The sequence below is a fragment of the Arvicanthis niloticus genome, chromosome 19, assembly GCF_011762505.2.
Source record: "Arvicanthis niloticus isolate mArvNil1 chromosome 19, mArvNil1.pat.X, whole genome shotgun sequence".
Taxonomy (NCBI): Eukaryota; Metazoa; Chordata; class Mammalia; order Rodentia; family Muridae; genus Arvicanthis; species Arvicanthis niloticus.
The window spans coordinates 29,546,749-29,566,639 of record NC_047676.1 but is presented as its reverse complement, the minus strand read 5'-3'; the positions used below and the strand labels follow the sequence as shown (position 1 = coordinate 29,566,639).

Below are 19,891 nucleotides of genomic sequence, written 5' to 3'. Positions count from 1 at the left end.
CAGCCACCCTTGGAAACTTTAGTAATAAAAGCACTGGGTATGAGTTTGCTAAAATAGATTTTTTTTTTCCAAAAGAAAAGTGAGATGAAGTACATAGACCCAGGATTTGGGGGCATACTTTTGGCTTGTAATTAATTTAATTTTATTTAATTTTATTTTAAGATTTATTTATTTATTATAAATACACTGTAGCTGTCTTCAGAGATACCAGAAGAGGGCATTGGATCCCATTACAGATGGTTGTGAGCCACCATGTAGTTGCTGGGAATTGAACTCAGGACCTCTGGAAGAGCATTTGATGCTCTTAACCGCTGAGCCATCTCTCCAGCCCTGTAATTAATTTTATAATTACTTAATTCACTAGAGCTAATAAGAACAGAAGGGTAAAAGACAAAAATTAAAACTCAACTGCCTAGTGGGGCTTACTTAACATGCAAACATGGCCCATGTGTATGGGAAATTAGCCCACAAAATCTTATTCTATTGACTCATTATTACTTTGGACAAACTACCAACATTTGTTTTCATTTTCTATTTACAAATACAACTTTTAGAATGATTTGTAATGTTTTTTATTTCTACAGCCCTTGTACTTTCAAAGCATTCTCATGTCTTTCTAATTGACTATTGACAAAAAAAGACAAAGTGATTGCTAATCATATCTGAAAATAGCAAATATTTAGTATAGATTTACTATATACCAGGTGCTGGGTCAAACCTCTATACCAGCATTTCCTTTAGCCCTCTTAACAAACCCATGGGGTAAGTATTACCACCATGAGGCCAGAAGAAAGACCCAACGGGCAAAGCTCCTGCCATCGTCTGACTTCAAAGCACGCTCTTCTGCTCTAAGCATCGCAGGCTACAGCGAGACACAGCCAGATGCACGCTCTTGCCCAGCACAGCCACGGCTCCGTTTGATCTCATCTAATTATTTACAGTCATGTAAACAACTCTTGTGACACTGTAGAAATATTAAGCCTTTAGATTCCATATTTCCATATTATGTTCCCAGATTAGTTCAAGATAGACATAAAGCACATAGTACATTTTCCCCTCAATGGGAATCTGTACAAGATCAGTAATTGTTAAACAAAGACTCAAAATACCTAAAATACTTAGGAATAGGCCGAGTCTGTTCTTTTGTACATGGAGCACAATCTAATAATTGTAGTTAGGAAATGTAAAAAAAAAAAAAAAAAAAAGCAGCATGAAGACTTACCAATCTTTAAACAACTCAATTACAGAAAGGACAAAATCTGTTTGTAAAAATGTATTTTTATTTCATAAGCATTGGGGGTGGGTTGAAAAAACACTGTATCGTCTCCTGTTGCTCCATGCAAATAGATCTTAAATGAGATTCTTCAAATTTTACGTTTTTTCCACTCTGGTTCATTCTTTGACTCTTCATCATCAGATTCCACTTGGGCAAACATGGTTTTTGGCTGAGTTCTAAAACAAAGTTAAAAAGAAGAGGAAATGGTGAGTTGGTATTTCTTGTATTAGGCGTTGTCTCTTGGATCAAGAGGGAGCACGTCTGGGAACTGACTGCATTTCAATTACTAAATGTAAATCATTAAACTTCTGGCAAAAAAAAAAAAAAAAAAGCATAGTGAAAATTTAATTATGTTCAGGAAAAGAGCCAAATATTTTTTTGAAGGGTTTCCCTCTATGGTAGATACTGTGTGTTGTCCTTCCCTCAAATAAAATGAAAATGAATCAATCCAGTGGCCCCTCGTGTATCATAACCTCTCTCTGCTGCTAACCGAGGCAAAGTGTGACCATTTGGAAGAATACACCATACAGTCATCTCACAAGACCCTACATGGTATTTACTCACACCTACCCGGGCTGTCTTAGACTTAAGTAGTGCATGTGACTGTGGTGCAAATGGAAGAATTTGCGCTCACAGTTCTCTTATCTGGCAAGTTTCAAATAATAACAAACATGCAGTGACTCCTACCAGTAAAAAACTTTAAAGAAAAACAAACGGGCACCAATTGATTCCTCACCCAGGTCAATGCATGGAAATGCCAAGCATTTAGGACATATCATTGAGCACAGTGGTAACACTGCCATACAGTGTCACTGCTACACCATACCAGTCATCAAGCCATCCTTGTGGGAGGATCTCCAGTGCTCTGCAAGCATACCTACTTCCATGGCATTTCCATTTCTCCATTCCAAAAAACCAGTTCCAAGAAAATGTCAAATGGTCATAATGTAACTACTACTCAAGCTACTTCCATCTCCCTAGAGCCAAAGCCTTTCTCATACCAATCCAACTGGTTAAACTCCTTATTACTTCAAGATACTGTTATGGCATCTACACACAGGTCACAGATCTAACATTTCAAAAGACAGCTGTGGACTTTCATAGACCCCAGTTACTAGAAAGCAAAACCATGGCTTTCAAATGTGCCACAGCCAAGAAATTTGGTGTTTGCTATATGTTACCTACTAGCAAAGATGCTGGTCCCTGAACAAACCTACAGAGGAACAAATGTGTAAGCTTAAAAGAGCCTTCAAAGTTAATATTTTACTTCTGTGGGCGGGGGGTGAGATTCTAAGGCTCTCTGGCTATATTTCACAAGCCACCACATCACCACTGTGAGGAGACGTAAGTACTGAGATGCAGCAGTGATGCTCCTGGATACAGCTGCTTCACCCAAGGGTTACTCTGACATAGTCCACTACTTCCAAAAGGACTTGAAGATGGCTGCTGGCTAATCTGGCAGGGCACAGAAAAACAGGCAGGGAGTCATGCTGTACAGAAGCAGGAGACAATGTTCTTATGGACAAAGATTTAGGTATTGGTTACACAAGTGTATGTTTCTGCCAAAACTTGAGACGGTTGTATTTTATACTTTACTGTATATAAACTGTGTCTCAATAAAGTTGATGAGTGAACATAACCAAAACAGAGCAAAACATGAGAAGGCTCAGAACTAAGGGGTGATAGGATATATAACAACATGAAACTTGGCACTGGAAGCTGGGAAGACAGCTCCATGGGTATAACTCTTTACTGCAAAAACATAAGATCTGAGTTCAAATCCTCAGTACCATGTACAAGCTGGACACAAGTATGCATATGCTATAACTCAAGTGCCTGGCAGTAGGGGAGTGGGGTACGGGTACAGGAGGATGACTGGGATCGCTAGCCATTAGCCAAGATCCCGGTTCAGTGCCAGACTCTGTGTCAAGGTAACAAGGCAGAGAGTGATAGAACAGGACACTTGACATCTTCTAGCCTCCAAACACCTGCACAAATGAACATGCACATGTGCACGCGCGCGCGCACACACACACACACAACTTAAAAGTAGGAAGGGGATTTCTTGAGAAGGGTTCAGAGGAAACTGGAGGAGAAGAGAGGTAACAGGGATGAAGATAACATTATGAACACATAAGGCGTTATCAAATAATAAACTAAAATATTTAAAATATATTTTGGTAGATTCATCAAATGTATCAAAATGCTAGAAACTGTTCTAAGTGCTTACTCTAAAGCCCTCCATCTCCCTCCTTGGACGGTGGACACAGTGGACATATCCAAACACTCCATCCTACTCGCAGAGTGGGAAGCAAAGAGGACAGCAGGACCCTGCCATGAGGTGAAGGCAGAAGACTGTGTCTCCTTAACAAGAGGTGTGATTTGCTCCAACGAGGAAGAGGTATTTCTCATCTGGAGAAGCTATATGAAACTACTGAAGATGACAAAGCACACCGAGCTTTGCTCTCAGGCCATCTCTAAGGAGAGGCCTTTATTCTGGAGAGTGAAGCATAGCGAATGATGGAAAATGGAAGGTTCGGCTCACAAACGACCCATATTGCCCCCCAAACCAAAACTCTAAAAGAATACTTTAGAACCTTTAATAAGAGTTCTTAGGCTTTTGCTATATAAAGAAAAGGTTCTTAAAAGAATATTTTTTTTCTAGCTAGCTTATGGAACATCTATCACCTGACGAATGTCCTTTACAGGAACGAACACAGCAAGACAGAAGGAACGCAGCAAGACAGAAGGAACGCAGCGAGACAAGCTTTCAACCACGCAGCTTTCTCTAGAGCAACTCTTGCCTTTGAGTTCATTTCTTCAAGTTACTATTTTTAAAAAGTTTGTAATTCTACACATGAGAATGATCTTAATAATTCAATTCAGGTCTATCTTGGGGCATTTTAAACAGATTTTTTAGTTACCACTTGACCAAGACAATGAAGAACAGAGACGATTGGGCAATCACATAGTTAAGAATAGACCGAGCAGATCTCTTCTCTAGGGAATGGCCGGCCTAATTTGCCCTTGGCACATGAAAGCACTATAAAAATAAACCAACAATGACAAGGAAGAGCGATGTGAACATGCAGACGGACAAAGTATTAATGCATTGAAAACAACTTAAAGCTGGTCTAGAAACCCTACTTTCAGAGCCAGGAGGAACCGAACAGCAACAATACATCTTTTAAGTCTACTAAGTGTGGATTCTTCTCTGAGCTGCTTAAACAAGTGGAATTAGTACAGTGCTCTTAGCACAGTCTCCATCCTGTATGTCTATGAGAAACAGTGTGGCCAGCCAGAGCACATGGACAATGAAAACACAGCAGCAGTTCAGAGCTACATACATACATTACACAAAGTGCAAGAGAGACATTCTTCAGGGAAGCATTTATATTGCCCACCATTTCTTATCTTACATTTGTCTGTTTGTTTGTTTACATCCATGCGTGTTTTCCTGTATGTGTATCTGCACTATATGCATGCCTGGTGTCTGCAGATGCCAGGAGAGGACACTGGATGCCCTGGAACTACGGTTATAAGTAGTCTTGAGCCACCATATGACTTGTAGGAATTGATCCCAGGACCTCTGCAAGAGCAACCAATACTCTTAACCTCTGCACCATCTTTGCAGCCCCTTATTCTCTAATTATTAATAGCCAGTTCCTTGAACTTACAGCCTCACAACACAATGGCTTAAAAGAAATAAAGAGAACACTAAATCTAGCAGGTTTACGGGAATACCATAGTTTCATAGCTTAGTGAGTACTTGACTCAAACCAACGTCACCCACATCTGCTCTTCTACTGGCTAACATTGGCCATTTTGATGTGTTAATCTAAAAGCTAACCATACAGAAGGCTGATATGAAACTTGCATCTTCTGGTTCAATTAACTCTTTCGAGTATGAGTTTTTCATCTGATTAAATTTGGTAACAGCTCATTGGATTATCAAGGACAATTAAGTTCCAATATAATAAGTGCTGTCAACCACTAAATAAAGTAATCAAAGGAACGCTTTTTGTTTTATTCTTGCTCAGTCACATTTCCAGTATGCCCTGTATTTGTTACAAGGAAATACGATTTTGTGAAGCTAATATAGAAGCTTATGCAACTGTCCATCAAATCTACAAGTTATGATTTGGTGATGCTTTGTGCTAACTTAAAAAAATAGTCTAAAACTTTTGTATCATTTATTTTTGAAATGATAATATAATTACATCATATACCTGTTCCCTTTCCCCCTTAAAGCCCTTTCAATATACTCTTCCTCGATCTCTTTGAAATTTATGGTCTCTTTTTTCATTAGTTCTTGTTACATGCATATATGTCCATATATATGTTTCTATATTTCTGTCACTTGCTCAGGCTGTATGAGGTTGCTTGTACATGTTTTCAGGGCTGACCACATGGGATTGGGTAGACAGAGGTGTTCTCTTCTCTGGGGAAGACTATTTCTCAGCATTCCTGAGGTGGCTCAAGTTCTTTTTGGGAATTAGTATACAAAGTAAAGGCTTTCACTGACGTCTCTGCACTACGTGTAACTACACTTCATTCTTAGTGGTCTCCTGCCCTGTGATCTGGCTTCCTTTCCCCCAGAAGAGCCTTCCTTCTTGCTTTCATGGTGCACTGACTTGGTACTTTAGAAGAAATTCTTCAGATTATTTGTACAATGTGAGTCATGGCAAGTGTGTACTCCAGCACAATGACAAAAACCCAAAGGAAAGTGAGTGCCTTCAGGGTTTCCATCCAGAGCAGCCAGTGAGAACAAATCCATCCCCACCCACCACAATCTTCTAAAGGGCATTCAGGGTGCACTGTCTGTGTCAGAGACTCAAAGTGTCAGGGGACTTCTATTTTCTTCTGACTAAGCTCTAACCTATGTCTCTGCAACTCCTTCTAACACTCAAAGCAGAGTGAAGTCATCACAATGTTTTCGGCTGCAATGGAAAGTCCACGGGTCACAGTCTCTCTAATTACGGGTGTGCTTCTGATGTGATTCATGTAAGAAGCAGAAAGCAAGCTCCTGGGTGATCGGAAGAATATGAGGAGAAATCACTTGTAACATTTAATCATGAGGATGTGAGTATAAACCGCAAGGTTTCTTGGCTAGGGGCCCATTGTTTATTATGAACGAAAACCTCAAAGCCAAAGCCAATAATAGCCATGACTCGACAATCTGACACACTTGTTAACCCTGTTAGCATGAATCCAGCCTGGTTGAACTCTGACCCAATCATCACAATTGCAGAATTATTATGATTAAATAAAAGGCTTGACCAAAAGATTCAGCTTGAAATGGCTGTTTCTGTCCTAACCACTTCTTAGAAAACACTGAGGATGTGTAAGAAGCTTGCAGATAAAGCAGTAGATGCTGCAGATAAAGACTTTTCTTCAGGAAATGAAGACATAACATTTTAGGAAATAAATACTCCTTGAACTCAGAGTGCAGCGCACTATGTTTGAGAGTTCAGTGACTAGAAGAAGAAGAAGTATGAAATGTGGTACAGAATACAAGAATGAAGGAAACCCACAAGAGTCCCGTAAGATCACCATCAGCTCCTTGTTATCAAGTGGTACATAGGAAAAACACTGAGACTGGAAAACAACCAGAGGCGGGGCAGGTCCCCCAGAAGCTCTTTCTGATGTCTCAGGTACACATTTCTAAGGATGCTCACATGGTTATGAATAGAGCCCTACCCTCCTACTGTGTGGATAAGGCAAGACAGCTCAGTAAGGCAAGCCCAGCCCTTAGCAGAACTGGAAGTACACTCAGGACTCCTGACTCTTAGTCTAGGGTTCCCTCTGCTAAACCATGCTGGCTCACACAGACATCTTCTCAGCATCCCAACAGCTACTATTAGCTGCCCATGAAGAGAAACAATCACAGAGTGTAGAAGGCAGACCATTTATACTCAGTCCTAAGTCTGCCATCTGCTACCTGTGGGGCACTGGTCAAGTCACACATTTCTGTTTCCTCATCTGCAAGGTGGGGACAGTAATACTGTTTACCTTATGGGTTATGAGGATTATTATGATAAAACATACTAAGATTTTTTTAACAAGTCCATCACAGTGTTAGTACAAAAGAAGTGTCATCACTGTTTATATAACTTACATTAGATAACAGGGTTCCTCACCTCACAGGATTGACACCTTTTCAAAAGTCCTAGGTATGCTATACTGAGTAAAAGAATACACATGTTAAATAAAACATTGTAACATGTTATGTTTTCAAATCCTGGGGAGATTCTTTTTCTATGGAAATGATTTGCTATGAGACTCTTCTAAAATGAAGCTGTCTGGTCTTTAAGCATGAAGTTTCTTAAAGAGAAATAATTTATGATTCTGAGTAATTACTTTTGTATTATTTCCAAGCATTAGTGTGCAAAATCATCACTTCAGGCACTTCTTAAAATGTAGTTTCTCAGGCAGAATCTCACAGAGACTATTAGTCTGGAATGGACCTGGAAATTCACATTTCAGTCCTCTCCCCAATGGCCTACATGACAGCAGTTCACAAAACTAGCCTATGACATACTGTTCTCCACACAGGAACATGGTGAATAGTGACAATCAGCTAATATTTACAAATATTTAGCGTATGCTGTGTGTGTGTGGGGATACTTATCTCTCTTTCCTTGCCCACAATGACTGCTTTTAATATGGCTTATGAACTCACTATGACTTTAAATGGACTCTTTATAAGTGGGAGTGATATTAATACGTACACAGCACATACATCCACCAACCTTGCATTTCAAAAGATATGTACATCGTAGCTAAAGGAACTGAACCAGCAATAATGGCAGTTCATCTGGCAAAAGAGCAGCCATGGTTGACAGAGCTGTCATCCTGGCAGGCTGCTGGCCAGGCTCCGAGCTCCCACACACATCTATCCTGTCTGATGTGTAAGCTAATAGCATTCTGGATCTACATCCTGCCCCTTCCCCAGCCAGCTTTCCCTCCCTCCCTCCCTCCCTGCCTCCCTCCCTCCCTCCCTCCCTCCAGCAGCATCTTTGAACAAGAAACTGTAACTGAATCTGCCCGTGTGCGGCTGAACAAGAGTCCTCTGTAATCCTGCTATGTTTGAAAACTTGCATGGCTATTACATTGCTAGTGTCAGGACTGAGTTGAGATCCTCAAGTGACTCCTGTAAAGTGTTCAGGCATCACTAGCACATGGGAGATTATAGGTGAGCATATGCTGTGGTGTAGCACCAACACTTATTTATGGAATGTCTTTTTGATGAGCTGCTTTCCCTGTTCAAGAGAGATATAGTAAATACACCTTCACTTCATCACTGACAGAAGTCAATTGCAGTGGAGAAAAACAACCAGACACACGTTCTCAGTTACAGTGACCTTTACGGAAAGATCCCTTTAAATATTAGCTTCCCTCCACACACTTTGCCACTTGGCAGTAAGCAGTATCCTGCAGCAGGTGAACACAGGATCCCAGCTAACACGCTACATGCCACAGGCAGGCAATGCCTTCAACTTAGTTAGCAGGCAACAAATGTAAGGCAGCAGGAATGGGTGGAAGGAACGAGTGGGAAGAAAATGCAGCAGAAAGGGTATACACCAGAAAGAGCACAGCGCTGGGGCCAAGGCACTGAGCTTAGGGCTAGCCTCGGGTCCTGGGGCTGCAAGCTCCTTGCAGCACTCTTCCCACGTGAGGGGCAGCATGGCAGAGACTCCTTCACACCCAGCACATTTGTTCAACTAAAAATAACCCACTCACCATGACAAAAGCAATCTTTAGGAAGGTCAGTGAACACCATCAGCTTCAATTAACTCCACTTAAATAAACTTGAAAGCCAGGATGGGGACTGTCCGAGAAATATATTAATTGTGAAGCACGCTTGGGAAAGTCATAACGTCTAGACAGACTGGGACAGGAGAGAACGGGACAGACTGAGAGGGGACAGCGGATAAAGACATTACTCTCTGCTCTGCACTCCTCTAAACAGCCATGCTTTGACAGTTTTATAAGACAATTACAAAACAAATAAGTTTTTAAAAGTTTGTTTGTTAGGAAGCTGGACTAACAAGTGGGCAACACAATAGGGCGGTGTCAGAGGTTCTCACATGTAGATCAAAGGAGGAAAATCATGTCACCACTTCAATAGACATAAAAGAATTAAAAAAAAAATTTTTAAGGGGCCAGTGAGATAGGTAGAAGCAGTCACCATATAAGCCTGCTGACCAGAGTCCAAATGCTAGACTCCAGCATGGAAGAAGAAAATCTACTCCTAAAAGCTGTCCTCTGACTTCCACACATGAGCCAAGACGTGAGTGCTCACAGTCACACATGATGACCATCATGATGATGATGATGATGATGAAATAATTTTTAAAATAATTTTAAAGTGGCTAAAGGAATGAACAGGATTCAGTACACAGACCTGCTTGACTTTGGTCTCTGCAGGCTGCTTTCTCTGTATGGGATACTTATTCCCAAGGTAACTGCAGGTTCCACTTCCTCCACCTCAGTAAGGAAATTACTCTGACAACCATATCTAAAATAGCACCTGGGGTCTGGAGAGATGGCTCAGCACTTGCTGCTCTTCCAGAGGACATGGGGTTGATTCCTAGCACCCACAAGGTAGCTGCCTACCATATGTAACTATAGTTCCAGAGGATCTGAAGCCTTCTTCTAATCTCTGTGGGCAGTGCACACACATGGTGCCATAGACAGACAGACAGACAGACACACACACACACACAAAGACAAAACATTCATATGCATATAATAAAGAAAAGAAGATCTCACAAAAGTAGTATTTGGCCCCACCCTGATTACTCCAAGACCCAACATTTCCAGGGTCCTGCAGTGTCTGCCATGAGGATGACTAGGTCTCCACATTCTAGAACACTGTCTCACACAAAGGAGGTTCTCACTGACTGTCATTAAGTGAGTGCATAAAGGAGAGCAGTAGGCTCTTCCTTAAACCCTTAGAGGCATATTCTCAAAAGTCTATTTTAGATTTTAGGGCAAAGAACATGAGATTAAACACTATGAAGCTGCTGGTTGGGTTTCTTCATATATAAGAAGGGAAAATTCACAGTTTACTGGACTCTCTCCTGCTAACGTTCAAAGGGAGAAAAGCATGCTTACTCCCAATGACATAATTTACTATTATTCTGGAAGTAATCAAGGCAATTTGATGAGAAAAAGAAATAAAGGTATAAAAATTAAAAAAGGAAGAGTTCAACACCATTTATATAATTTTTTACCCTAGAGACTCAGAAATTTATATAAAAATTATTTAAAATAATAAAAATACAATAAGCAGCTGGATACTTTATCTTTTTTTCTTTTGACAGAAAATAAAACAATATGGCTTTTATAAGGGATATCAGAAGTAGAATAAATAGAAATGATATCAAGAGTAATAAAGTCCTACAGTTTATAAATAAGATTTGTTAACAAAATAAGAGGCATTGTTCATTCACATTTCATCTGTCGAATGATTACACAGTTAGACTGAAAACTAAATAGAGAGGGGTTTCCAGAAGGTCACATGATGGAGATGCAGTTTAAATAAAGCTCATTAACTCTAAAAGGTATACTTGAAAAGAAATCCTCCTCAGAAAGATAGTCAGGTTGACCAGTTGGCCAGTGGTGGCCACTACAGAGAATAGTCAACTATATTACAGTCATGGAAGGTAGTAGCATCTGCCTAAGTCTAAAACTAGTTCTAGTAAAAATTTCAAAAGTCAATAATTGAAAATTAAACATAGTACGTCCCATGATGTAAATGTGGGTGGTTTGGCTGCATTAAAATCTGTTACATACTCACTCATGTAAAGCTGCTTGAGGGACTTTCTAAAAGGCTGGATTCACTGTACATATCTATATCTCCCTCCCTGAGAACCAGCCTGAGTCGGGAGCAGGAGGACTGCTGCGAATTCAAAGCCAGCCTCCTTACACAGTGAGATCCCAGCTGGGACTTCATAGCAAGACTACGAAAAGCAAAAAGAAAACAAAACACAACACCCACCCTCAGTTTTTCCTAAGCAATAGGCAGGTCATGCCCCTTCGCTTGCTTTTAACTCCCCTGCACATAGGCTTACTCTTGGCTTTAACTCCAATAACAAGCTACTGCAGTTTTTGAAATTCACTGTTTTAGAGTCTTACAATATAAGTAAACGTCTAGGTTCAAGATTCTGAATTCCTGATTCCATTGTTGTTGTCTGAATAAGAGCAGGGCCTCTTATAGCTCAGGCTAGCCTTGAACTTACTCCATATCTTCAGATATAGCTCAGGCTGGCCTCCACCTCGTCTCTTAGCTGCTGGGATTATAGGCAGTGCTATCACAGCTACAATTCTTGGTATCAGACCTACAGATCTTGGCCCATTCTTTGTGCTCAAATAGAAAAGCAGTTAGAACCTCCAAATACTATTGTTATGTTCTTCTCAACTCATTGGGAATAATAATTTCTCTATTTTTTTATTTACTTTTTTGGCTTAAATTTATAGCTTTGTAGACAGTAAACACTCTACCACTGAGCTACACTGCTAGTCCCATTTTTCTATTTTATTTTTAAAATGTATTATTACTATCATGTGGGAGAGGTATGCATGCATGCATACACGCAGATGCCATGGTGTGCATGTTGAGTTCAGAAGAAAACTCTGTAGACTCGGTTCTCTTTGTATGTTTCCACGGGTTCAGGCAATGAACTAAGGTCACCAGGCCTGTAGACAAGTGCCTTCATGACTAAGCCATCTCAGGAGACCCCACTTTTCTGTTTTCACAGCTTTTTCCTTACTTGGAATATGCTGGCGAAACCCAATATGGGTTATCTTCTGCTGCTTTGGCATGACGCAAAATGGCTTCCCTGGGATTGCTGTCGTCAGTTTTGTCCAAAGCAATGTTCTTCACAATGTAGGAGGACAGGGTGCCCCCGTGGGTTCCAACTCGGCCACCACGACCTGTTTCAGAAGAAAAAAGCCCTGATTAGAGAGAGCATGAAGAAACCTGAGTATATATGCTTGTCCTGAGCTCAGATCTCAACAGTGTTTTATCATCCTTGCACCTTTCATTGTCAAAACTAAGAATCACCTGCCTTTAACATTTAAAAATAGGGAGCAACATTAAAAAATGTTCTAGTTGCTTAGTTTACAAAATGACACTGATTTTTTAAAAAGAAAAAAAAAAACATTTTCTTAAGGACTGTACTAAAAATTGCCCTAGCATGAACTTGCTGATATTCAATACAAAAAGTAACTTCTATTCATTAGCTGCTATTTTAGCTGTAAACAAATGTATCTTAGGGCTTTACATACTCCCTGTAGATATATTATAGGCACTTTGCTCTATGTCCTGAGGAAAACAAGTCACACGAACACATGGACTCTCTACTTTTTTGCTATGACTGCCTTGGCAGACAGCAAGCTTAGGGGCGAAGATCTGCATCCTGCTGGGTGTCTCATAACAAAAATGGGCTGACATTTTAGAAAATTCTCTTAAGAACTGATTTTTAGAAAGATAAACACATAACTAACCAAATAACACTAGACGATAAATTTCATTAATTAAGAAGAAATTGTTTTAGAAGACCAATTACTACATGCTTTCTGTGCCAATAACTATTACAGCTTTTGGGGGAGGAGCCAGCCCTGCAGCTCCTCCTACTTCTACGGTCTGGTCTTCCTCCTACCTGCCAGTGAAGTGGGCAGCTCCACCTTATCACACCAAGCTAAGCCATGGTCACTCTCTGCCTCGTGTGAAACCTAATCCAGTTTGGACAGCAGGCTAGGAGACCAATAGTCAGCCAATATTGAGAGCAGCAGTTTTAGCACTGGCTTCCAAGGAGTCCCAGAGTTCAAGTGAGGTCACCCAAGGCTCAAGCTAGGGAGGAAAAGGCCCTAGGTGTCCTCTCTATTTCAGCACTGCATCTCTGTAAGCTCTACACATTGTGATTCTGGAGCTGGCCAAGAAAGCATATGAAAGCCACTAGTGTCTCTGAAGATCAAGAACAACTCAGGCCCTAAAGCTCTGTCTACCTCCATATCAATGACACTACCCTGACCCCTCCTCTCCCTGCCAGACAATGGGCTGTTTCAGTCACCTGGGCCTGCTACAGGGGGTTCTGGTTTGTGTGACTTCAGGGGGTCCAGTCTGTCCTTCTCCAGCTGCTTCCTTGTACTTCGTTGGCGGGGCTCACGGAACATGGGCAAGGCATGAGCTGTAAAAAGTCACATTGAAAAATTTCATTATAATAATAACCCTTCATCCAAAAACATAGCTAATGCATGACTAACTGAAACATGAAATGGAAATCATAATGATAGCCTTCATTTAATAATAAAAGACAGGCTTACTGTAACCAATTAGCTAATTTTGTTTGATACCAGACTCATTGTTCACCTCTGCTGGCAGGGAATGGCACTCAGGAAGCGCTGTCAAACACTATCATGGAAACACTGGGGAGTCTCATCTCCCTAACAGTGGGTTAAAGCTCAATTTCTGTGGTTTGAAAAGAAACACTTCATAGAATCACTTTCTTATTTTTTCTTATGGAACCCAGATATGAGTAATGCCAACAACGTGTCTGTCAGTCCTCAAGTTTCTTTAGAAGACTCATAAACACTGGAATCACCTCACACACTTCTGAAATGTGACCCCCTCTCAGCAGAGGGGTGCAAACACAGAGTGACCACAAGGGCGGGCCACTTAGCCCTCCTTCTGCATGGTTGGTACACAAAACAAGAGGGTAACACAGGCATGTGTATTCGACCACTGTCAGGTGTTCACATAAAAAGAATACGGACTTAAGGGGAAAGGGAACATTTTGGAGGACAGGGTTATTGTGGAGTTTAAATGGCTATCTTCTTATTGATCTAGAACTTCTTCTATTAATACATTAAACACATATTTAAATATGTTTTCAAAGAGAAAACATTTTCAGGGGACTGGAGAAGACAAAGGTTATAATCTAAATGAAACACCTGTAACACCTCAAAAACCCTTCCAGTTTCCCCATCAGATCCACTGCCCCTACTTCCAGTTAAGGCCTGCCTTGAGTCAGGGAAGCTAAGCACACTAGTCCTCATCACTCTAGTGAGGCAACACGGCACACAGGATTTTTAGGTGGGAAAATTTGCTTTTTACTTCCTGTGACTGGGGGATTTAAGAAGGCCGCATGTAATCACATGAGCTGGACTGGCTATGACCCCAGCTTAACACTTCTACTCTTGCAAAGAGTGTGTTGGGATCTCTTGATTGATGACTAGCCCCATGGTCTCACAAGAGACCCGTCACCAGGAAGGTCAGCCGTAGAGCACACCCTAGGCCACTCTATTATTCATCTCTGTGGCATCCAAGACTTCCTTCCTGGGCTCTTACAAGTCTGAAGCTATGGTTTTCGGAACACAGACCTGTCAGATTAATAGGGTTGTCTGACCCACCTGAGAGAAAACATTTTGCCCTGAACAGAATTCATTTTATACAGAAATTCCTCCAAGTGTGTTAGTACATGGTCATGGATCCCTTGTCTAATCTCACTGATGAATTCACTGTTCAGCATCACACTGCCAGCCTTCTGAATCTTGTTTATTCACAGAATAATGTCAGCCTTTAAAACACTATAATAGAATAATGCATTCAGCTCAGGCCAGTGCTTTCCATTTGGATGAGGAGTTACATGAGGCAAGCCTCATCTTTGCAAGAAATCAAGAAGCTAAAGTGATGCTGTCACGTGACTTGTATCTGTGTCCACATGATAGAAGATGATGTAATAGATGCCACAACTCTAGCCCTTTCTGATTTCAAACCAAGTAATGAACAAGACCACAGAGAAGCGTAACGGAAGCTGGGGAAAGCTAACAACAACTTACGGGTGATGATGTAGTCCTGGGTCAGGGTCTCAGCCTGTTTCGCCTTCCTCTGGGTTTTAACCACACATAATTTTGCTCCCCTATGATGAGTTAAAACAAATTATTTTCTTTAGTGTATTTTAGGAATAGGTAGAGGTGAAACACTAAACTTCTGGTTCCATCAGAGACTGTCTCAAAGCAATCACACACATAACACATCTTCTATCATGTGGACACACAATACACACACACTCTACCTCTACCTCTGTATGTAGTGATGCAAGTAACACTGAAATACTGGAAGACCTTGGCCAATTCATTTTTAAAATTAATTTTAATCCATGGTTTCACTGTAGCATTTTCATTAATTGTGAGACTTTTTAAAAATAATCTGTGGGTGACAATGAACTTCCAGAAATTCACATCTATCAGTCAGTGTCTCCCACCAAGTGAAAGACTGAGAGAGGTACCAAGGCATTCAGGACACTAATTTAAAGAGAAATCCACAAAAGTAATTTAAGAACATAAGATGTTAAAGAAATGTTGTACGTTAAGCAAGGCCATAGGATTCCATTTTTAGCCTATGTTCCAAATAAAAGCAACCAAGGTCCTTCAGCCAGCAGGACCCAGCATGGTGTATGTCTGTATCTCAAATACAGTTTTAAGTGTCTAAGCTGGAGTATGCCTAGCGGCAGGGCTCAGGGAATACAACCTGATTAACTGATGGTCCATTTAAGAGTGTACCTCACCTTAGTGATTCTGAGCTGTCTCTCTGAAGGAAATATACATAAGCAAATCTTATAGATCCCAAGTAAAGACAGCACCTTCCAAATGGGTGTCATAACATAAGGCTGGCAGTTTTCTGAGTGGTCTCCATCCACACTAATTAACATTTTTACTTTATTAACAAACAAAATCCTACTTCTTCTTAAATATCATTTTATAACTTTTATAGGGCAAAGGTTTCAACACTAGTTCATAAACCTCTGAACACAGGATTGTCCACTTCTAATTAGAGCAGAATTATGGTGAGTGAAAGTTCATTCATAAAGATAAGCATTACTTTCCTTAGACAGCATGTAAGACCTCAAAACAGGATGATAGGGAAGGGCACAAGTTCAGCATGTGACTTTGTACACTAACAGAAACCGGAAGGACCATTCTCCTGGGGGTGGTAACATTTGTCTGTCTTATGGAAGAGAAAGTGTGAATACCCGAGGAGCTGGGTGAGCCTCTCCCAGTCCCCAGACCTTGGGATTAAACTGGTGTGCTTTTGTTGACCTGGGGTGGGCTTAGGGCCCAGGGAAAGTACATGTGCTATCCTATCCCTTTCAGCGGACACAGCATAACCTCGTCAAATACACAAACTAGTAACTGCAGAAAGCTCCCCCAAAAAAGGTAAAAGAAAAACTGCTGCTGTTTCTTATGAGTGGCTAGTCCTGTCTGTTAGTCTCTCACGTGTATCTCTGCTAATGCCACTGTACACCAAGGGGAGCACACGGAGCAAGCAGGACTCCCCCAACCCTGCACTCAACATTTCTGCCAACGGACTGCAAATCCCCAGGCAACTTTCCCTTTGAATTCGATGCAGATCAAGGGTGAGATCTAAATCCCATTTAAAGCACAATGCTAGGAGTCTGAGGCTTTACTTTGGACCAGCTGCCTTTTCTAAAAGGGCGGATCCCCATCAAAGGGTATGAATAAAAGCCAGGGTGAACCCAAGCCCGCCCCAGTTGTCGTCCATCTCAAACAGGCTTTTCCCATGAAATACCTCTGACTCTTGTTGGGGTCGTAGTACACTTTTGCCAATCCATTTCCAGTTCCAACCATGATCTGGTTCAGCTTTGGATGCCATAGGCAGCGGACCACACTCTAAAAAGGACAGCCATAGAAGTCAAGTCAGGTGACCAAATTAAAAAAAGGAAGGAAGGAAAGAATCCTGCTGGTGCTTTGATGGTCAGTTTACTAAGGAGTCAAGTACTGGCCTGAGAGAAACCCATAACTTTTCAGATATCTTCTCAGTCATAGCATTGCGTTCTGTAAGTGAAGTCCATACCACCTCTTATCACCCATAAAGCCGTGGGGCCACAATTAGACAGTCCAGTTCCAGTGTGAGGCTGGCACTACGGAATGCTGTCTCCCTGTGAAGCTCACCACCACAGCGAACTTAGATCTGGTTTTCATGCATTTACACACACAGTATGTCCCGCTGGACTCAGATTGAGGCCAGGTGGTTATTGTTTTTAGTTCACAGAGACCCAAGTCTCATTAAGATTTTTTTCAAAGAGCACATATTGGTAGACAATTAATAATCTCTCCCTGCCTATGAGACAAAACAGCAAAGCCATGACAGAAATAAAGCAGATATCAATTGCAAAGCCTTGATATTAACCTGATGGGAAGCTATTTAAAGAAGTGCCTCACTGGAAGCTATGGCCCTCTGAATCATGTCTGGTGAGGAATAACTGGTACTCTGGGGTCCCAGAGAACCTGAGTTCTGAGTTCTCACAAGCTGTTTTCAATTTTCTTGGAGTAGGAGGGAAGATTGGAGGGACAGCATAAAGAGAATGGGGGGTGGGTGGGGGAGGGGAACAGGAAGGTGACACTGAGAAGCACAAATACCACACACCAAGTTCTACAAATCTCATTTGGAGCGAGATGAGAGGAAGCATGAATTCATCGAAGACTAACAGCCCATTTCCTGTGCACATGCATAAGGACGACAGGGAAAGAGGTACAGCCAGACACTGACACTTGAGGTCTTCGGTAAAATCAAAGCCCAGCAGCCCTGTGTCCTGAGGCTGAGCTCTCCTCCTTGTCTCTCACATCCCGCTCAATCTTTCATTAAGAAGGAATACCTGGAGAGCCTTTGGGGGAAATCCTACTCTCACCTGACTGGCGATAGTTAAATGGCTGCAAACCCTTTTCTGATATTCCAGAACTATGCAGGAAGCTAAGACGAGCCTGCAAGTGCTAATTCACATCCAAGGTGGTTCTTAAGCCATGGGTGCGCCACTGAAGTGGACTGAGCCATTCCAGAGTCAGTGTTGATTTCCCCCACAGAGGTGGAAGTGGGGGTAGGGCAAGCTGAAAGGGCAGGCTTTCTCATTTCTTTAGCTTGCCTCAGATCTGTGGTGCTGCTTTCCAATGTTGGCTAGCAAGTGTTAAAAGCAAACCAAACAACAGTAACAGGAGAAACACTGGAACCATTTGAACCACTGGAATCCTTTATACTTGATAGCACGGTGTTTCTTTCCAATGTTCTCTCTTTTACACACATTTGGTTAGTTATGAGGAGGGGAGAATGTGTGTACCACAGTGCATACACAGAGATCAGAGGAGTTCATTCTCCCCTTCCACAATGTGGATGGCTTCCGGGGACTGAACTCAGGTTGTCAGACTTGGTGGCAAGCCCCCTTACCTGCTAGCCCTTATACTAGACCCTCTCTCTCTTCCCCTGCTCAGCCCCTCTCAGTCACTGCTGCTTTATGCAGGCATACATGGAAGCTACTTTAGGATGCACATGCATGAGAGTCAGATTCTCTGCCTAACAGCTCCAGGTTGGCGAGTCAGAAGTAAGTGTGCTGACAGACAATGTTCTGCAGGTGCTCTGCCATTGAGACTATGGTGGCAACTGTGCCTAGACCACTGGGCGCTTCCTGGTTAGGTATAGGAAGCATGAAAAGAGCTGCAGAGACAACTTCCTAAATTGTGTCTATGTCACCCTACCTAGAGTAAGTTCACCTGAGCCTCTGCTTACATGAGGTTCCCTTTAAACCCACCTTATTTAAAGCTTATTTAACGCTAGGACCCTTTAACTCTGTTTGCCCCGCTTCCCTTTTGCCATAGCACATATCTTCAATACAGAATAGGATTTTTAAATTACTTTTGCTATGCCTTTCTCAATTAGAATTCATGTCCCATGGCCAGAGATTTGGATTAGTTTTGTTTGGCAGTACATTCTAGGTCCTTAGAATAGTGTCTGGTCTCTTCAAGTAAGCTAAAGGCTCCAGGTCACCTATACCTACATGGGTTACTTTGTTAACCAGAGTTGGAGACAATTTTCAACTTAAAAAACTATTCTTTTCCATGAGGAAGAATTTGATTTCTGTGTATCATTATTATAACCAACCATCACACAAATCCAGCAGGGTTGGTTCCTTCCTTCTGTAGTCCTAGAGAGAATATGAGAGAAAAGGGGCCAAGGGGTTTTCAAGTGCCTTCAGAAAGCCCAGCCACCCATGAATGGTCCCAGGACAATGTTAGTGACATGGCTTTAGAATTCTTTCTCTTCCTTGGTTCTCTACAGGTCTGGCTAAGCAGTTACTGGTTCTCAAATATGTTTTCAAGTGAGCAGGGTGCAGAATTGGAAAAGATCCACAATGTGGGCCTGATAAATTCCAAGACACCCAGCCAAACAGGCAGTTTCCAGGGGCAGCAGGTTACTGTTACTCTCCCCCTTTCCACCGAGGGTGTAAATGTTAGAGAGGCAACTGCTCAGGCCAACAGACCAATGTCTGGTTGCTTTCCAGGGAGTCTGAAGGCATTTCACCTCTATTCCTGCTCAGATCCTTTATCTCCAGAGCTCCAAGACACACCCCACATAACTGCCCGGCAGAAGCTGGCAGAGACAGCACATTTACCCTCTTCTCATGCAGAAGCAGGGACATGGAAGTAAGAGCCCTTGAACTAAACAGTTAGTCCAGAGACCACTCCACTGTGACAGTGAGTCACCAAAGCAGCCAATGAGGAGCCTGTGAGCAGACTAGCTTAGGCACAGGACACTTG

The 19,891-nt window shown here is 41.8% G+C and overlaps 1 protein-coding gene across 1 annotated transcript in view; it reads right to left on the bottom strand.

Moving 5' to 3' along the window:
• Nucleotides 1-1,260: 1,260 nt before the first annotated feature.
• The window catches only part of Wdr70 (WD repeat domain 70), a 221,653-nt gene continuing 203,022 nt past the window's right edge, over nt 1,261-19,891 (bottom strand). Inside the window, exons 14-18 of the mRNA XM_034523560.2 lie at nt 16,875-16,975; nt 15,125-15,204; nt 13,357-13,473; nt 12,055-12,217; nt 1,261-1,452 (exon numbers count right to left, since the gene is read on the bottom strand). Coding sequence (XP_034379451.1) covers nt 1,365-1,452; nt 12,055-12,217; nt 13,357-13,473; nt 15,125-15,204; nt 16,875-16,975 — 549 coding nt within the window. The 3' untranslated portion in view covers nt 1,261-1,364. The remainder of the gene's footprint in view (nt 1,453-12,054; nt 12,218-13,356; nt 13,474-15,124; nt 15,205-16,874; nt 16,976-19,891) is intronic.